Source organism: Saccostrea cucullata, unplaced genomic scaffold (assembly GCF_032062105.1).
Source record: "Saccostrea cucullata isolate Sc308-1 unplaced genomic scaffold, CSIRO_AGI_Scuc_v1 ctg43, whole genome shotgun sequence".
NCBI lineage: Eukaryota > Metazoa > Mollusca > Bivalvia > Ostreida > Ostreidae > Saccostrea > Saccostrea cuccullata.
In genome coordinates, this window is record NW_026934231.1 from 538805 (window position 1) to 559053 (window position 20249).

Genomic DNA, 20249 nt, shown 5'->3' on the forward strand with positions numbered 1-20249 from the left:
TGTTTTCATTTTTTGGTAATATTTGTATAAATGAAGGCATAGAAGTATTTCAAACAAACACATTAACACACAAATTCATGCATTTACAAAAAAAAATTGAATTGTTCTAAAGGTGAAGTCAAATGACTTTGATTTTGAATATTGTTCGTCATCTCCATATCCTTTATGCATAGGAGGAGTAAGCGCATCCCCCGTCGACCAGTGACACCCGCCGTGAGCCTTATGTATTTATCATTTAGACGAAATACTTAGTACATGTATCCCTTAGTAAAATATAGTGTAAAACTTTGTAAAGTCGTTAAAATTGGCATGAAACATCAATTTATCTATCAGTAACCAGCTTTGGATTAAAAATTGATCGTTTTCAGAACATTCTCTTGTGTATAGCATAAACAAGGAAATATAGTGGCAAATACAAGTGATAGTGGAATATTCCTAATAAAAACCAGGAAAGATGACAACGAAAAGTTGAAGTTTACTCGTTTTTCAAACAATTTAGTTGTTAATTACATTATCGTTTATTGTCAGTAAAACATCCAAACTTGAAAAAAAATATATGGCAGATCATGTGTTGTCCTTTTAATTTAAAGTACATAAAAATACATAGTGAAAACCTTAAATAATTTTTTATATCGTTGTTTTATCATAGTTTTCATAACATTCTGTTACATTTTTGTCATTGGAGGATGATTTTTGGATATCATACATACTATTACATGTATATGGATTTTTGAAGACTATTCAAGTTTTTGAACTTGTGTCTAATACCTTTGACTCTTTTTCAATAAATTATGATCAATTCAATTTGATATTTGATAAAAAAAAATGAAAAGGAATATTCATTATTTCCAAATCCCTTCTATATTTTGATATCAAATAATTCTATTTTCTGATATTCGAAATTGATTTTTTAAAAAACTAAACAATTTGATGTTAAAATTTGATTTTTTTTTTTTGGTAAAAAAAACCCTTAATTTTCTTACAACAGAAAACAATTATTTTTTCAATACCAAATTGATACGCATATCATTGACATTTTAGATTTATACTTCTGACGTCATTGGGATTTGCAAATTTCATGTAATGTCCTTTGAATTAATTGGATAGCATGTTAATTGCCCGAGAAGCCTCTTTCAAAGGATGCAAAATTTTTAAATATTTCAAATTCGTGTGCTTATAAATGAGTCTGACTTCATGCTCAGCTATATAATACTTGGTCTCCGTCCTTTACTAATGCTTTAATTTTGGAATGAAATAGACTGTCATTTTCATGGTTATCAGCATAACATCACTTAAATTTTCAAACATGAGCAAGAACACGAGGCAACGCTTTATTATAATTATGTAAATGACAATTAAACTGCTTCCTAAAATCTTGGGAATTCGGAAACAATTTAATGTATCCGTATAATAAATAAAAGTAAAAATAACAAATGTTTAAACTCCGAAGTTTAAACATTTCGGAAGAAATGTTTAATTTTTACTCATCTTAAATTTTATTCAATTTTTTTTTATCCATATTTAAAAGATATTGACAAATTGCATCATGCAGTGTTTTGAGAGAAACTGCATTCGATTTTCCAATTCAGATTTATAAAACTCCTGCAAACATCGCGACAGCGTTCAATTCCAGCTGAACCTTCCTGACTACAGCGCATATGCTTCAGAGTTCCAATATCTATTTTTATCTTTAACGACAGAAAAGATCATGGAGGCCGCTTTGATAAACGGACCAAGTTCATCAAAATGGAACACGCTTCAGTGCGCCATGGTGTCCTGCTACTCCATAGGACTGCACGCCAGCATCTCACTTCCATTTTATATTGTGAAATATTCAGGTATGTTATCAGATCAATTAATTCGTTGGCCAAAAAATTTTTTTGCAAGTAAATGTGTAGCGATTAATAATGAATCCGTTGTTTCAGAAACCCGAGTCTTAGTCATCGCTGAATCATTTCTTGTCTCCAGATCGATATGGAATTAATTCGTCTTCTAAAATTGCTATTGAGTTACCCTTGCTTCAAATCGTCTCTTAAAAATGTTGATTTGATTATATCACAACTAACTTTCTATGATAATTGGTTTGTTCATCTACTAGTATACTCTTTAAATATCTACCCAATTATCATAGAAAGTTGGATTTGATTTGATCAAATTAACAAATATAATTTTTTGTATAAAATAAAAACTTTCGCTTTTAAAAACAAAAATCTGTGATTTAAATAGAGAAAATATTAGTTCGAATGCCACTTAATTATAATTACTAAAAACAAATATTGAATTGAATGATGATTTTTTTTTCACATTTAATCGTTTTTATAATCACATTTACTGTATGAAACATATGGAGATAACGAACTGTATTCAAGATCAAAACTCCATAAAACAATACAAAATAGTAGCAGAGCAAACACGGACCTTAAAAACATCAGAGGTGGGATCAGGTTCCATTGAGGAGTGAGCATCCCCTGCCGACTGGTCACATTCGCCGTGTACTCCTTGTCATGATTGGGAAATAACGGAAAATGAGTGTGTAAATAATGGACTAACAATAAGTATGAAAAACGTCAGTCAGTATTTGACTCAATAATAAATTTTATTTGCTGACAAGGTCGTTGTATCGACGATAGAACTTACGAAATGATGATTTTACACAAGACTGCTGATATTCTCGTTTCATCAACTTGTTTGTTAATAATTTACCTCGTTTTATAGATTGTTCATACACAGAGCATGCTCTTATGTATCGAATCGATGAAGGAATATTGCTGCATTTAGGATATGGAAGTTGACAATTGTAAAGTTAAATTGAAGTCATCAGATTTATCATAGAGCTTGGTTGTTAGATTACCATTAATGTCCTTTTCAAGTAAAATATCCAAATATAAAACAAATGGGTCAAACTCTGTGGTATCTCTTATCTCAAGCTCACCAGGATATATCGTATCGACATAAGAATGGAAATTACATTGTACCTTTGGGAAATCCAATAGATTGTTAAAATATATGAGATATTATTTGCAGGAAAAAAAATTCCAATTACAACAGAAATTTCCTTTTATTTTCAATGGCCAAAGGCAAATAATACAAAAAAAAAAGGAATTCAAGTAAAAATCGTGTAAAAAGCACATTTATTTTGATTTTTTAAGCCCTGTGAATTTCTGCAAAAAAAGAACCTAATTATCTATAGAGTGTATTTTTATAATTGTTTTATTAATGCCAAGTCCGGAAATATCCTGGATACTATGTACTCAACGAAACAGGTTACTGACTAACAAGTTGATTTTACAAGGGTATCAAAAATCTCGTTGAAAATCAGCATTCTGTTAATTTATCTTGAGTAAAGGAAATTGTATATTAAGAATTAATTTTATTTTGACAAAGTATGTGTAAAAGTATACGATTTTTATCAACTGAATTGTTAGTAAATTGAGTTAGATAGGGGAATTCCGACAAAAAAAATATTTAATTTTTTGGAATAATTATTTTTAGAAATAATATTTCAACAAAAGTCATTTTATTTATGTGCAATTATTATAATACACAACATTATACATGTACATTTCTTAATTACTTAAGGAATAACTGTCTTGTTCGCTGGATATGCCTGGGTATCAAAATTAGTTGGAAACGTGGAGAAATTTGCATTTGGTTAAATACATTATTTCCCAAAATAACACAACAACACAAAATTCAAGAACTAATATATAAGAAACAAATCCATGCAATAATATTTACATTTTTCCTTTCTAGTGACGTTTTTGCTGGCTCACTACATCATGTTATTGTCCTTCTGTGTGCCTGTCTGTTATGTTCAGATGAAGCTGGGTGCTATCTATCGACAGAACATTTTTGGAATCTTCAGCCTGTTAGTGCCTATCCTTAAAGGTAAATTAAACGGTCACGACATGAAATTCCTTAATACTATACGTCATCGGTGTATGTGTATTTGAAACCCCAAAAATGGACTACATGTGTGTCTTCTTCATTGTTGCGGCTTATTTGTGAGCGGTTTTAAATTCTTTTGAAGATTTTCTATTAGAAAACTTCTACATGTAAAGAACTCTTGTTGTGGCTTTAATCTTACATTTCAACATATCGACGAATTTTTATCTATGAACAATTGTAATTTTTATTTATATAAACTCTTTATCTCCCAGTGAGCTCCAAAAACGGACATCGCAGATCTGCATTTTACTGACTCTAGATTTTAATTGCTAATAAGTATTTCATATTCAACATAATTTCCCTATATGTACGGATATTACAGAGTCATTTGTATACTACGTTGATAACTGATTTAAGAACATGTTCTGAGTAGGTCTGGACCATTTTAAGCCAATCAACAAATAAAGACAAGCTACTGACAAATAAGAGGACATCATAAGGGCTTTCTCGTTTGCTGTTAGCTTTTGAAAATTCTATTGCCGTTAACTTATCTTGTTTGCAGAAACAAGTTGCAAATACAACTTACAAGTGAGTCGTAATATGACTTTTATGATTTGCCGATATTGTTATGTCTTTTTTCATTATTATAATTTTTGCCTACGGATTACTTTGTTAAACTAATCAGTACAGAATGATCATTTAAATGTAAATGTCTGTCAAATGATACGCAGTTTACATTGACACCTATACACAATTATTAAGAACTAACATATCCCAGGGTTGCGAAGGATTTAGCTGAACCTATTTTTGCATTCATATGAAGCAGAATTCGTCAAAATCTTGATGCTAATAGAAAAAAAAACAATTGATGTGGAAGATGTGGAACATTAAGAGAAATCGACGACGTATTGTCAATAAACAATCATGGTTATTTGAATTCTTATGTTTAATTGATACCATATATATGGCCTGGTGAGCTTGAAAGAAAAGATATCAAGGAGTCTGACAAATCTGTTTCATATTTGGATATTTTAATTGAAAAAGACGTTCATGGTTATCTAACAACCAAACTTTATGATAAATGTAATGACTTAAGCTTCTCAATCGTCATCTTCCCTTACTTATGAAACAATATACCTTCCTCACCTGCATTTGTAGTTTATATCTCGATTCAATACGCATTAAGAGCATCCTCTACGTATGAATAATTTTTAAAATGACACTGTCAGCAAATACAATCTATCATTAAGTCAAATTAAATGGAACGTTTTTCATACTTATTGTTCAACCAACTGAATTGTCGACGGACTTTTCTGTTATTTACCGATCATGACAAGGAGCACACGGCGGGTGTGACCAGTCGGCAGACGATGCTCATTCCTCTAAGGTCCGTGTTTGTCCAATTTTGTACCGTTTAAAGGCCTTTTGAGCTTGAATACTTTTGTTTATGTCCATATATTCCAATAAGAATATATTGAATAACTGACCAAAAAATATTACTTTAGTTTAACAAGATTCTGCTAAATATACCGAACCCAATAATAATCCGGTACGGAAAATACATCATGATATGGTGTTATGTTAATATAATTGATTCATAAATTGAATTTGTTTAAATTAGTACCATCTTCGATAGCCAAGGGTTTCCGATCCGAAATCTACTTTATAACCCTAGAGTAGATTTCGGATCGGAAACCTTGGCTAGCGAAGATGAAATTAGTACATGTATCTTTGTATCAACAATTTCCACAACCAGATAGAATTACTGTTATTTATTGTTTACTTTTGAGCAAAATTTAAGATGTTTTGAAACTATATTTATTTTTTTTTTGGTCTTCCTGTCTACTAATATTATCAACAAATATAATTCTTAAACATTTTCTTCGGGAATAAGGGAAAAAATCATCTTTATCTGGATTCTAAACATTCAAATAAAAATTCCACTCAGGCAAACAATCATTTGTGTGCAGTTGGATGCTCACTTGAATTTTAAAATGTGCTATTGATTTTTATGCGCTTATGTCGAGATCCTGCTTTCACATTAGTAAATCAAAACCTGCTAAAATCAATAAAATAATTAAATAATGACTTGCCTTTAGTCATTTAACCGCACTTCTGAGGTTCGACAGATCCGTACTTAATGAGCACAGTGGCGCTTCAGCCTTGATGACATAATATTAAATCGTTTATGATTTTTATTTCTTTGCATCATAATCATTAAAATTGTATTTTGTTCTATAGATTTTCCACATGCACTTATTTGTTCATTAATTTTTTTGTTAGATATTTAAAAAGATGAATAAAGTTTACAATCAATTTTTATAATTGGCAGTGTTCGTTGTTTACAGTGTTATAAAACTGCAAATTAGTAAAAAAAAAAAATTAAAAAAAAATCTTACTCGTATAAAATTATATTCTTGCAAGTAAAAATCCTACTATAAAACCAAAGCTTAATTATAGGAAAATATATTCGAATTGACTTTTACTTTTGATAACTTTTGTAAAAAGAAATTAGGGATGTCAAATCGGTCAATTTTTAATACTCGGTTACTCGGACGTTTTTCCGATCGAGTACCCGGGTACTCGGTAAAAGTGTATATAAATATTAACAAGTAAACATTGTAAACTCTTGTAGAAATAAAACCACATGCTTTGATAGGAGGTTTACCCGTTAGTGTATTTCTGTTGTAACAACGATGAGCACTTCGTGCCCGATGAAATTTAATATAAGATCGTTTATGTTCAATTTATTCATCAGATAAACACAAGAAAGTAAAATCATAAGTAGTTCACAGATTTTTTGTTACAAAAATTAATATGCTCCGTATATTGTAATGTAACTCTTTGTTGCGTTTGACGTCCAGGTATCAGTCGTACAGTTTAACTTGAACTTGATCAAGTTCGCCTAATAGAGCGGATTTACGGTTTTAATACACTTTTCGATCATAGATTTTCTAGTATTATGGGACGGTATTTTGTAGTTTGGTGCAATGATGGACATAAGTTTTTTTGAGCCTTTGGCTTCAACCATTTGTATTGGCACGTAATCAAACACGACCATATCAACAATCGCGCGGGCAATATCATCTGTCTCTTTTCCCGAGAATTTTTAAAAGACTTCTCACAGAATTAACAAGATTGTCAAATTTATAAAATCATAATAGACCTTAAACGATGTTCAGTGAAAACAAATAATTAAAGTTAATCAAAAATAAGGGTAGAAGACAGCCAAAGGTGAGAAAAGCCAGGTTACAGGTGCTTGGTCACGATAATTACTGTATAAACACTGCCACGGGCGATAACGGTCATTTAGAGGAGTAGGAAACCCTAATTACTGTAAGTACAAGTGCAATGAGTATTTTACCTTTTAAAACAGATTGTTTAATGCATTAATAAATAAGCTAAGAAATATTCAAAAATATACATCCGAGTAACCGAGTACTGATTTTAGTATTCGATACCCGGACGTTCGATCGAGTACCCGGTTAACCGGGTACTCGTTGACATCCCTAAAAGAAATATATAAAGATGTTATATATATTATTCTTCAAAATCATATGCCAGTTTTGAATATTCTAATATCTCAAAGAATAAAAAGATTTTGAACTACCATATCTATATTGGATTCCGAAACTTCATAAAAATCCTTACAAAGATACATAGCGGGTTCCAGTAAATGTTCAACCAAGCCTCTTTCTTAACTCCTGACTAGGATATTAACAGGAGTGAAGGAGAAAATTCAAGAGTACTGTGCAACAATATATTCAAGAAGTGTGTAAATCAGATGTGGATACTTAAAAATTCCAAAAGTCCATGAAACCATGATATCATTAACAGCTGCTTTTTCAATAAAAATGGAACTCGTTTACTTAACTTGTCATTGGTCATTTGCAAAATTATTTTGTTAAAAAACATTCTGGTTGTACACACAGATACTCTGAAGTTGACATTAAAAAGATGTTTGAGTTTCTGATTGACAATATGTTGTTTTTTGAGACCAGGTCCCTTCAACAATCTATTCGAATTTCAATGGGTACCAATTTCGTCTTGTTATTAGCTGACCTATTTTTGTATTCATATGAAGCAGAATTTGTCTAAAATCTGATGCGTGAGAAGAAGAAAACACTTGCTGTGGCCTTCAACTGGACATTTAGATATATCGACGACGTTTTGACGATTAACAATGATAATTTCCATTCCTATGTCGATACGATATATCCCGGTGAGCTCGAGATAAAGAATACCATCGAGTCTGACACATCTGTTTTATATTTCGATATTTTAATTGAAAAAGACGTTAATGGCAATCTAACAACCAAGCTCTATGATAAACGGGATGACTTTAACTTTTCAATCTTCTACTTCCCTTACTTATGCAGCAATATACCTTCAGCACCTGCTTATGGAGTTTATATATCTCTGTTAATTCGATACGCAAGAGCATGCTTTACGTATGAACTAAAACGAGGTAAATTGCCGGCAAACAAGTTGATGAAACAAGAATATCAGCAGTCTCGTTTGAAGTCATCATTTCGTAAATTCTATGGTCAATATAGTGACCTTGTCAGCAAGTACAATTTATCATTGAGTCAAATAGTGATTGACGTTTTTCATACTAATTGTCGATTAGTCCATTATTTATACATTGAATTGACAACAGATATTTCCGTCATTTCCCGATCATGACAAGGAGCACACGGTGGGCGTGACCGGTCGGCAGGAGATGCTCACTCCTCCATGGCACCTGATGTTTTAGAGGTTTGTGTTTGCTCTGCTCCTATTTTGTATTGTTTTGTCAACAGTGGATATCTGATCTTGAATACTGTTCGTTATCTCCATATATTTCATGAACAAAATAATCAAGGCAATGATGAAGAAATATCAAAACCTTTAGTTTTGACGGGATTTTATCATCATATTTACCAAAGAAATAATTAACTAAGCTTATATTTATATCCATACAGTGGCTTACAGATTGCATTGTCACTTTTGAACAGGTGGCAAGCAGCACCCGTTTGCATATTTTGTTGTTTGTAGGTTTTACAGTCATACATATCTCATAATTATCATAATAAAATACCTTTAGGAAAACAATTTCTACGATATAATTTTACTGTCTTATTATCTCAGCATTATTCATGCAAATTTTCGAAAAAATTATAGGATCATTTTAAATTTCAACAAATGCCTTCTTGTCCTGCTCTTGATAAATGTATTTTATTTTATGTTTTAGTTAATCACGAGGTACTGAGTATTACAAGCTTGCCTGCTGATTACACTTCTATGTTACCTTTGCGTTTGTGTTTTTATCCTGTTCAAGTTTTGTAGTGTTTACATGATTTTTGAGATTGATAATTCATTGTCTTCTTTTCTTCTTCTTGACAGGTTGTGCCATTGCGATACTGATTTTTTCCTACATCAGGTGCCTGACTGGAAGCTTAGAACTCAGTTACTGCTTGTACTACGCCTTCGCATCCTTTGTATTCCCCTACGACGAAGCCACTCATCCTAATCACTGGGAGAGGTTGGTTTTAAGGCTACAACTGACTTACTCTTCAATTTTTCAAAAGATAATGGTTGCTCAATGATACCTTATAGAGCCAATAACAGTGTGTGGGCATAAAAATTGTTGATTATACTGGCTTAAAATACATTTATTTTCATTTTGAATGGATTCCCACCGAGTTGTAGGAATCATAGACAATAGAATATTAACTAGATACTACCTCTTAGACAATGTTTTAAATGCGTCTACAAAACATGGGTTATTTTAAAATTTTGTTTCAGGTCTGGTCATCAAATGCCCATAGTATTTTTCAAGTAAGATTTAAATGATGAAATTAATCGAATTCTCAATAACCCTTAACAACAAAAGGCCCCTGTTCTAAGCTAGTTCAATTTTCTCAGGCAGAAATTTCTACAGATTTCTGACGGTCTCTCTGACGGAGGCTATTTGGTGTGGTATATAGCCTTGGCTCTACTGGTCACGTGGTGTATAGTGTACCTGTTAACCATAAAGGAACCATCTTTCATTGCAAAGGTGAAATTACCTAAAGCATTGATTTATCATGAACTATTGAGGATATACTAGTAGACTAACAAGAAAAATTAAAATTGTAAGAGGACTATAATAAAATACTGTAATAAATTTTTCAATTTAATTATTGCACATATTTTGCTTTTGGGGAATTTTATATTGTTTCAAATTATGCATTTAATGTACGTTTAATATTGAAAATATAAAGATCTTTATTTTCGTGTTATCTCTATTAAAGCTAGCCTGTGTCATAGCTCCTACAGCACTGTCTCTAATACTGGTCACCCTTATCTATGGCTGGGTGGTCCCCCTCCCTGGTGCCCCCTCAGAGAAATTCAGTAGACTCGAAATCATTAACGGGACCTTGACATACCACGAGAGAGACCTGAACGAGGTGGAAGAAGAAAAAGACCTTCCTGTCTGGAACATTTCTCTCAGCAAACTCTACTCGCCTCAGGCAAGGAACCAAAGAAAAAAGCACTTTGATAGAAACGAAAACATGTTTCACTTACCATAACACTAAAGTCATATTTTACACATATGAAAAGAAACTAACACAAACTGCGAGAAGTACCAATGAGATCTTCAAAAAAGTGAAAAAGCTGCAGATAGCGGATATTTATGTTCACAAAAAGATTAAAGAACTGAAAACGTGAAAAACGAAATCTAATTTGCTTATATTACATCTGTATTTTTGTTGATTTTACAGTATTGTTAGTTGATAATAATGTACAATACTTAAAACTTTGAATTTAATTTTCTCAGCCATGGATGAATTCCCTGCTTCTTCATATTTATTCTTTGGGACTTTGGTCTGGAGTCCTACCAACCTTTGGTGCTCATCTGTACAACAAAAAAGATACGATTGTTCGGTGAGAAAATTATATACTATTGCTTTTTCTTTTAAGATTTGAGTAATAAGCATAAAATGTTTTCCAATTTTAATTGGTTGTTTTTTTTTTAGTGCCAACGTGGTATTATTAGTTGTATATGGTTTGTTGCCTGTGGTATTTGGTATAGCATCTATTCCTTACATTTCAACCAATTCAGGTTATGGCATGTTTGAGTATGGAGAGAGAATGAAGCCAGGTATAAATCCCAATTACTTGATCATATCATATGATACACACGGGTTTCCTTTTAAATAGATTGTGCTAGCACTGATTTATAATTGTTGAAGTGATTGATTTCATTGAGGAGTAGGTTCTTAAAGAAATACACAAAGCAAAATCTGTTTTGGAAACGATTCAACTGACACATAATTGAAAGTCCTATTTTTTTTAACATCAAACCATTACACACGGCTATGAAAACCATCATTAACATGAAAGATATTTTTGGCCGTCTAGAGGAACCTCATACTCTGTAATTTAGATGCGACATCTGAGGGAAAAAAAAACTAGTGTTCACTGTATGTGCTGCTAGTTTTATCATGAATTTGGTTTTGGCAAACGGCCTCAAAAGGGAATATGAAGAATTAAAGAGAATAGCAATGAAACAAAGTTCAAGTTTGTGTTTTTCAGAAATTTTAAAATATATATTTCCCTGTTAAAATTTAGTAAGTACATATTGTGTTAACTTTAATGCTAACTTTTAAGACATCTTAAAAGGGTTTTTTTCAACAAACAAATTAATTAGAATAATTGCGTATTGTGTCTTCTTTGATGTCTTGTAGGTCTTGATCTCCTCCTTCTTGGAATGTTTGGTAAAATCCGCCACGTGCATGGAATTGCTTTGTGTTGGTATCTTGGAATCTATCTGTTTGGAATACTTCACGTGGTACGAAAGAATTATCATAAATGTAGCATTAAAATATACAAATATATTTGATATAAAAAGATGATAAAGATAAGGAACAGGGATTAGGTGCCCGAAGGAGAAAGCATACCCTGTTGAACGGTTACATCCACCGTGAGTCCTTTTTATTTGGTATGCAAATAATAACCCAACTAGGAAATGGAAAAGATCAGTCAAAATACGTCCCAATTATAGACTGTATAGTTGCTAAAAATGTCATTATAACGCCCATGCAAGAAAGGAATGCTGTCGACTTTATAAACGAGATTGTTGAAATCCTTGTATCATCAACTTATTTGCCAGTATTGTACTTTTGTTTAGGAATTCGTTGTACTCAGAACATGCTCTTGAGTTTTGAATAAACAACAGAATCAGGCAAAAGCGCGATATTATTATATAAGTGAAAAGGGATGACGATGGAAATGCTTAGGTCGAATGCTTTTTATTCAATTTATTTGAATTATGTTATTATCTATAATAAGTAAATCACCCAAATATGAAACATGACAGACTCTGAGATGTCTTTGATTTCTAGTTCACTGGGATATTTCACGTCGAAATATGAATGGATTGAATGATTGATTGTAGTGCTGTTTTACATCATAATCGATGATTTTTCATACATATGAAGACGTAAAACATGTAACAGTATGATTGAGAAAAAAAAATCTGTTGGGTAAGATAAAATGTCAACTAATATATGTGAGTCGAGTTGAAGGCCATATCAAGAGTTTTCCTTTCATGGTGACGTTTTGAATAAATTCTGCTTCATAGGAATACACTGTATATCAACGGGTCAGCTAAAAAAGGAGCACAATTGGTATTCATCAAAATTCAAATAATTTGTTGGAGGACCCCCAAAGAATGCATACATATAGATGTTCATGAGGAACTCGAAAATAAGTTTCGCATCAACTTCAGAGTATTTGTGTGTAGAATTAGAATGAGCATCAAAGTAATTATGTTTATGGCTGAGTTTGTGAAAATCTACAACTTTTTTAAATCTCCCGTAGCACCGTACAACTGAAGATTTTCTTTTACAGCAGTAGATAATTTTTGTGAGTAGTAAAGGCTTGTTAAGGCATTTTGCTTGTATGTATCATTGTGACATCTTTCATATTCGGATGTTTAATTGACAATAGGCTGTAAGGGCCAACACACAGCTAAAGTGTATGACAAACGAGATGACTTTATAAACTTTTACATCATCAACTTTGCTTATCTATATAGTAATACACCGCTATCCCGCTTATTTGATACTTTATATAGATTGCTTTGAGAACAATTAATTTTTATGGACGTTATAATGACCTTAAAACTAGTAGCAAATAAGCCTGTCATTGGGTTGTATTTTAGCCTAGTTGTTTGATATAAATTGTTAGATATCCGTTTTTATATAATAAATTCGACTACAGAATACTCCGACTACCTGATCAATACATAGGGCTCATGCCGAGTATGTTCCAACATCGGGGATGCTTACTCCCACTAGGCACCTGATCCCACCTCTGGAGTTTTCAGGGATCCGTGTGTTATGCCCTCCTTTACAAATTTATTGATTTATTGGTCGTTGTGATCTTCATCCTTTTTATTTTTAATGATTTTTTAAAATAAAATCTATGAATATTATAAAAATAGGGAAGATTGAAATCCTTTTTAAATGCATATTTATGTCGGCAAAAATAAAATTGCAAAATATTTCAATTGCATGTCTCTGTATAATTGCACATTGCAATTGGAATCGTAAAATATGCAAATGCATTCTTTGTAATACTGAGTATTTCCTTGGAGGGATCAGCTTGCATCAAATTCATGACTACAAAAGTACAATGATGCATGTCACGGTATTTGGAGTATTTCTTCTCTCTTTTATGTGTGGATATACAGTAAAATTTGTCTAATCCGGACTCTGGGTACTCCGGATTTTTGTCCATTCCGTCTATAAATTTTAGTCCCATGCACTTCTTTAACAAATTCATTAGAAAAAATTCTGTGTAGTCCGGATACTGTCTATTCTGTATTCCGAACGGCCATACTGGTCCCAATTGCTCATAATTAACAGTAATCATTCCCTCTAATCCGGCCACACCTAAGTTACTTCAAAGCAATTAACACCTTTCGTGGTGGATGTGATAATCCGTGTTTACATTAGCATAATTAGTGCCATGAGACGAACTCAGTGAAATGCGCGGAGACACAGCCCACTTGAAAAAAATATTATGATTTAATTACAATTAAATTTTTTTTAAAACTTTGTTTTAACTCCTTTTACAACATTATATCATGAACACAAACGCGATTCACAAATCAAAATATAAATCGGGATCGAAAATCGAACGCATTTCAAAATGGCGCCATAACAGGGAAGACGTATTTTTTTTTAACATAAAAATTAAAAGTTCAATCCAATAATTAGCACATCGTAAATAATTGTGCATTACTGTTTATACACTGAAAGAGCTCTTTGACAAGCGAAACCCGGTCCGCTTGATATAAAGTAGGCCTATATTATGCGTGCCTGTAGATTTTGATTTAGGTAACATTTCACCCGACTTTAAAACTCCGTGAACAAATACGAAAATACAATAAGTCATATGAGACTATTTTATAATTTATAGACTCCAAAATATTAATTGATATCATCATTAAATTATATTTATATTATGTATATGATGTACTTGTAAATAAACAACGAAATTTTTTCAAAATTAATATTTTCCTGCACTCCGGATTCTGTCTAAACCGGCCAAATTTTATGGAACCGACGGTAGCCGGATTGGACAAATTATACTGTATTTTCGTTTATTCATTCCTGACTGATACATGCATTTCCTTATTTAGACGTTTCATCTGCTGGTTGTGTGGGATGCCCTTTTGACGTCACTCCCTGCATTTCTCCTGCAGTTCTTCAGGAAGAGGTCTATTTTGGTGGCAATATTATGTTTTCTCTCCTTTATGTTCTGTATTCCCTACTGCTTTCAGGTATTGACTTATTGTATTTACCGAATATGAACAATGTGATAGAAGTAGTATTTATTAGAGATTATTCAATTCCATTCGTTTTTGCTCACGAATTGTTAACTAAATATTAAAGAATGTGCAAGTACTAAGTATATGGCTATAATATTTGGAAGTCTAAGCTTGGCTTAAAATTCTTACATGTACATGTGAAAAAGTATATAAAACAGACAACAATTGATTGTTCCTCTGAGACTTATCATGATTGTATAATTTAACCAGAGCGGTGTTTACCTGTACATGTTGGTCAATAGTTACCTGGATCGTCTGATCTTCACCGTTATCATCGTCAGCATCGTCCCTACTGTCATCGGCTACAGTGAGTGACGGTCATTCTTTTAAAGACAGTTAATACCTTAGTGAAAATCACTTAAATTTAACTAAAACTATTAGTTTCATCATGATAGAATTGACATTCCATGATTCTTTCGCTTTGTACAGTTAAACAGAATATGGTGTACTTGCTGTTGGAGCGGGCGTTGATGAGTCTTTGGCATGGATTGTCTTCCCTGGTCATAGCGGTATGTAAACGTGATACAGTTACTTTATAGATGTTTAGGCTAGGTTGATATTTGTAGGCTATGTTGATTTACTATATTGATGTTTTGCAGGCTATGTTGATTTACTATATAGATGTTTTGTAGGCTTTGATGGTATGTTGGTTTACTACATCAATGATTTGTAGGCTATGTTGGTTTACTATATCGATGTTTTGTAGGCTATGTTGATATTTGTAGGCTATGTTGTTTACTATGTCGATGTTTTGTAGGCAATGTTGGTTTTCTATATCGATGTTTTGTAGGCTATGTTGATTTACTATTTCGCTGTTTACGTGTACCCTTTCCCGGCCACCACCAGTGACCCACGATCAGACAATAAGTCGGATGAGGGTGGACAGTGTTTGGGATGGTTCATAGCTATCGGACCAATCGTCCTAGGTTTCATTATTGGTGCTTTTCATGCTGTCTACTCCGAAAAAGGATCATTCAGAGAAGTACCTTAGAGCTTTTTGAAAGTTTTTCCCATATTATATCGAATTAGTTTGAAAGTGTAATTGTTAATAACTGAGTATATTTCGAATGAGTAAATAATTGTCACACAAGTTTATTTTCCCTTCCGTCTTGACAAAATAGACTCGTAAAAATACAATTTTATGCAGAAAATCGAAGTACTAATAGTACCGAGAACCGACTCCTGAAAATAATTTAAAACTATAGGCCCATTTGATAAAAAGTTATATATATGGAATAAAAATATACTTTTGTGAGTTCAGGAGGTCGACATTCTTTACAGGAATACATTAAATTATGCATAGAACAAATGAAAAATTTAAGCGACACGCGGGTTGTCTCAGTTGCGTGTAGCTGGAAAAGGGATTTACATGCGTGCATACACTATCATACCACATCGTCGGAAATCTACGGTTGATCTCGTTTTTACTCATCCTGCACCTGGGTGATGAGTAAAGATGAGATCACCCTTCGGTATTCGACGATGAACACACTTATGTATCACGCGAACCTCGACTTTTTTACGCGTGGAAATAAGTGATGCTTTTTAGATACATGTACTTAGAAGTCGTTTCTATATATATAGCGTAAAAATTTCAGACAATATCACTTATTTTTTTACGGACTTTTATAAATATATGTACTCCAACTAAGTCGTCTAATTCCTTTTCTGCATTCAATACCTAGTTTCTGTAAAACACAAACCAAATATATCATATTTAATCATACAAGCATGATCTAAATTTTCTTCAGTGCATTACAATGGCAATATGTTTTTAAATCAAAGTTACACTTCTACATCTTTGGTTTTTTTCAGAGGTGTATAAGGGCATTGAAGTCGGAGAGTCTCCAGTCCGCAGACAGCAGTTATGATTATGACATATCTGGGAAAACACCCCACACGTCAACTACAAAATCTTACAGTGACGCAAACCTGTCAAAAATAGACACGGAAGTTGTGGTGAACACCCCTGATATGACTTCTGAGTCGGTCAAAGTGTGATCGCCCCCTCGTTTTGATGCCACCGTTACATAATCAAAGGATATAATTAAAATGGTTATCCCCCCCCCTCAATTTTTTTTTATCTTCTCAAGCTTCGTCGTCAACATAATGTAACTTTGGCTTAAATAATACTTTGTCAAATATGCGATCAAACTTTCAGTTTTCAGTCCGTTTTCATCTAGTGCTTTTATTTTATTCTCAAAAACTATTTCCTTTTACTAAAACTGACATTTTAATTTATTACAAATTTAGATTATGTATACTTTTAAAATAATACCTCTGAAAACAAATTTTAAAAAAGTTTTTATTTCATGTATACGGGTCGTATATGCATTTTTACGGGTACTTGTTTCTTATTATTGAAAGGTTTGTTAATTAAGATAAGGTCTTCTGGAGGATAAGAACATTTTTTTCAGTTCCAGATCCACAGCTGAGCGTCATCTGAGGATCCCTGGGTCCGGGAACCTTGCACATGCAATCTGCAGTTATTTTTTTTTTTTTTATAATTAATTATCTGAAGGCTGTGTTGTCTGAAATACTTATGAATAAATGTTTTTCATTTTTTTTGTTCTGAATATATTTTACACCTTATCATTCCTTAATGAGACACAGTATGGACTTCATTCTTGCAAAGTAAGTTACATGAACCTATATATGATCATTAGAAGTTTGCTTTTGGGTACATGTACCCATCTCTCATCCGCAACTCCTCCTATACCACTGAATAAAATTTAATGAGACTTTCACAAGATCTTTGTTACATAGTGCCATTTTGCACCTCCTACAAGTCAAGTCTGTATTTGACTTCAATCCCGATTCAAATTAACTTTTGTTTCGTCCAGTGCAAACTTACTCACAAACGAACACACGAAGTTCTCTAACTATAACGCCTCCAACTCCGTTGCGAGGGGATAAAAATCTATAAAGGTTGGTTTTCAATTTTTTTTTAGATATTATTTTTGAAATTAAAAAGCCTAAGGTCATTTTTGAAATTAAAATGCCTAAGATCAGTGGTCCTTCCCAAGAGACCCTGTAAACTATACAAGGTGCAGTTATGAAAGGTCCTTTACATCCCAAAGGCCCTAAGCACCGAGTACAGGTTTAAGTTTGTAGCCCTTCACTAGCAAGATATGAATTCTCAATATGAGTGAAAATTCCCCAAAGGGATGTTATACAACCACAAAATCTAATTTAATTCCTTACTCAGCAACTCAAAAGTAAATGCTACAACCAATATTGAGCCATGCAGTTTAAAATTGTAGTAATTGTCTTTTTGCAAACATTATTTCCCTGATTAAGATATTTCATCATCTCATTCATATTTTTATATACAATTTGATTCCTCTAACACTTATTAAAAAAATTCAACTAACAACAAATGCATTTTAGTTTTATTTGTTTTCGAAGAAAGATCAGAATGGCAGTCAAAAAATCTCAAAATATTTTTTACTTGGTATTGTTATTTCTGGGAAAATATATGTAAGCTGATGGGGTGGCACTAAATAATGTAATAATGAGTACAATTGATACAAAATGATCCATAACAGTACATGTAATTATGATAATTTTATCAGAACCATCAGCACTACTGCAGGAAAGTAAATATATTCAAATATTTGAATACCTCTATATGTAATTGTTAATTAATTAAATTTGTTTGCTCAAAAGTAAGTAACAATTCTGATAATTCAGCACATCATAAAAATAAATATCTGCTGATAGCAGATAGGAATAGGAACATACAATGTATATTAATGAAATAACCAGAGACTGAATAAAAAATTTATAAATGGCGACAGAGTGGTTATTAATGGCACAATGGTTAGAAACATTCCGAATTAGAAAAATGCCATTTATATGTATTAACACAAACCACACACAAAATTGCAATTACTGCTTATGGCAACGAACAAAATCTGGTGAAGCATTCATATCCAAGGAACAAAACATGTCAAAAAAATAAATCAAAGACTGAAACTTGCAATGGAGGAAGTTACAAAACACGGTTCTGAAAAATGTATAAATAAAGTTCACTTATATAAATACTTATAAAAAGAACAAAATCAAAAAACTGCAACACTTTTTGTTGATTAAGTTGTATTTACAAAACATTCTATATAATAATTTTTTCCTCAAAGTCAAAACAGCACTGTCAGTACATATATTTAGAAACGACATAACATACTGAGCATAGATAAGGCTTATGACTTCAAAGATACTATTGTACTTCATCAAAAATGCATTGAAATTTGGTGATCATTAGAGGAGAGAAACATGAAATTACAGAATGAAAAATACTGTCATTCAAGTCACTTAGGGATAAGGAAAAAATAATCAGAGACCCCATAACATTAATATTCAATACTTTATATTGAAAACAAGTGAGTTATTAAGCATAAAAAAACAAATATTGGCATTTCATAAATGTGATCTGGCCCTACATGACACATACGTGTATCAGAGATATGAAGTTTAAAAAAAAAATTATTTTTTAAATTATGCAGTGATTTCTTCCTTCATGCGTAATTATTCTTCAAATTTATTATTATCCATCTTTGATGAATTTTTACAACCATGTTGATAGTACCAAGACCACAATCTAGCACTAACCTACATGTATGAATGAAAACTGTATTTGTCACTATTCGCAGTAGCATACAACTGAATAAAACAACTGAATAATGTTTAGGTTAAATGTCATATACATGATATTTTGAAAATGCATATTTTGTTACAGACCATGCAAGTGTTAAGTTTTACAGAAAACCATTATTGATCTCAAATACTTAAATCTGACACTTAATAATGATTTGCATCACAAAATTGGAAGCAAGCACTATTTAAAATCAGTAAGTTTCTAAAAGTGGGGATGTACAGTTTCAAACTTTAAGCGACACATAAAACTTTAGTAATGACACTTTTTAAAAAAATCAATTTAAACAATTTGAAAGTGTCAAGAATTTAGCACTATTCTGAACAAGACCAAACTTTGAAGATCATTAAATACTTGAATGTCTTAAACGGTTTGCTGTTTAAAGAAGACAATTTGCAAATGGGCGACTCCTCAGCCACCTTGCATCTTGAAAACTTAGCAGTGTAAAGGAATAAAAAGATACAAGCAACAATATTCTTAACCTAATGCAAAACAAATGATATGTACATTTATTTCCCACTCTTACCAAATAATGTCAACTGACAAAAATTTCCCCCTCTATTCCATAAGTCAAAAAATAACGGACTCAACCAAAATGAATCTACCAACTAAATCCTCTTCATTACCAGAAAATTTGTTATCTGATGCAAACAAGTGATATGTACATGTACTTCCCACTCTTACCAAATAATGTCTACTGACAAAAATTTCCCCCTTTATTCCACAAGTCAAAAAATAACAGACTCAACCAAAATAAATCTACGAAACTGAAATCAGACCAAAACTGTAGGAGGAGTAGCATTTTGAAAGAATTTCACAGAAATTTCTATTTTTAGTAACCAC

The 20249-nt window shown here is 32.2% G+C and overlaps 1 protein-coding gene across 1 annotated transcript; it reads left to right on the forward strand.

The window, feature by feature from the left end:
• Positions 1-1647: 1647 nt before the first annotated feature.
• LOC134240315 (sodium- and chloride-dependent GABA transporter 1-like) lies at positions 1648-17316 on the forward strand. Its single transcript, XM_062722420.1, has 14 exons — positions 1648-1838; positions 3754-3888; positions 9274-9412; positions 9676-9708; positions 9796-9928; positions 10164-10382; positions 10691-10797; positions 10890-11014; positions 11601-11704; positions 14564-14704; positions 14963-15059; positions 15182-15261; positions 15543-15734; positions 16568-17316. Exons 1-14 carry the CDS (start codon positions 1709-1711, stop codon positions 16751-16753), a joined length of 1821 nt encoding a protein of 606 aa, XP_062578404.1. The 5' UTR covers positions 1648-1708; the 3' UTR covers positions 16754-17316.
• The last annotated feature ends 2933 nt before the right edge of the window (positions 17317-20249 follow it).

What these genes read in the sequence shown, in the direction of transcription:
- LOC134240315 (XM_062722420.1), top strand. Translation starts at nt 1,709, where the DNA reads ATGGAGGCCGCTTTGATAAACGGACCAAGTTCATCAAAATGGAACACG. An exon ending in ATGCCCATAGTATTTTTCAA is followed by an intron (nt 9,709 to 9,795) that starts GTAAGATTTAAA and finishes CAATTTTCTCAG; the next exon opens with GCAGAAATTTCTACAGATTT. An exon ending in CCCTACTGTCATCGGCTACA is followed by an intron (nt 15,060 to 15,181) that starts GTGAGTGACGGT and finishes CGCTTTGTACAG; the next exon opens with TTAAACAGAATATGGTGTAC.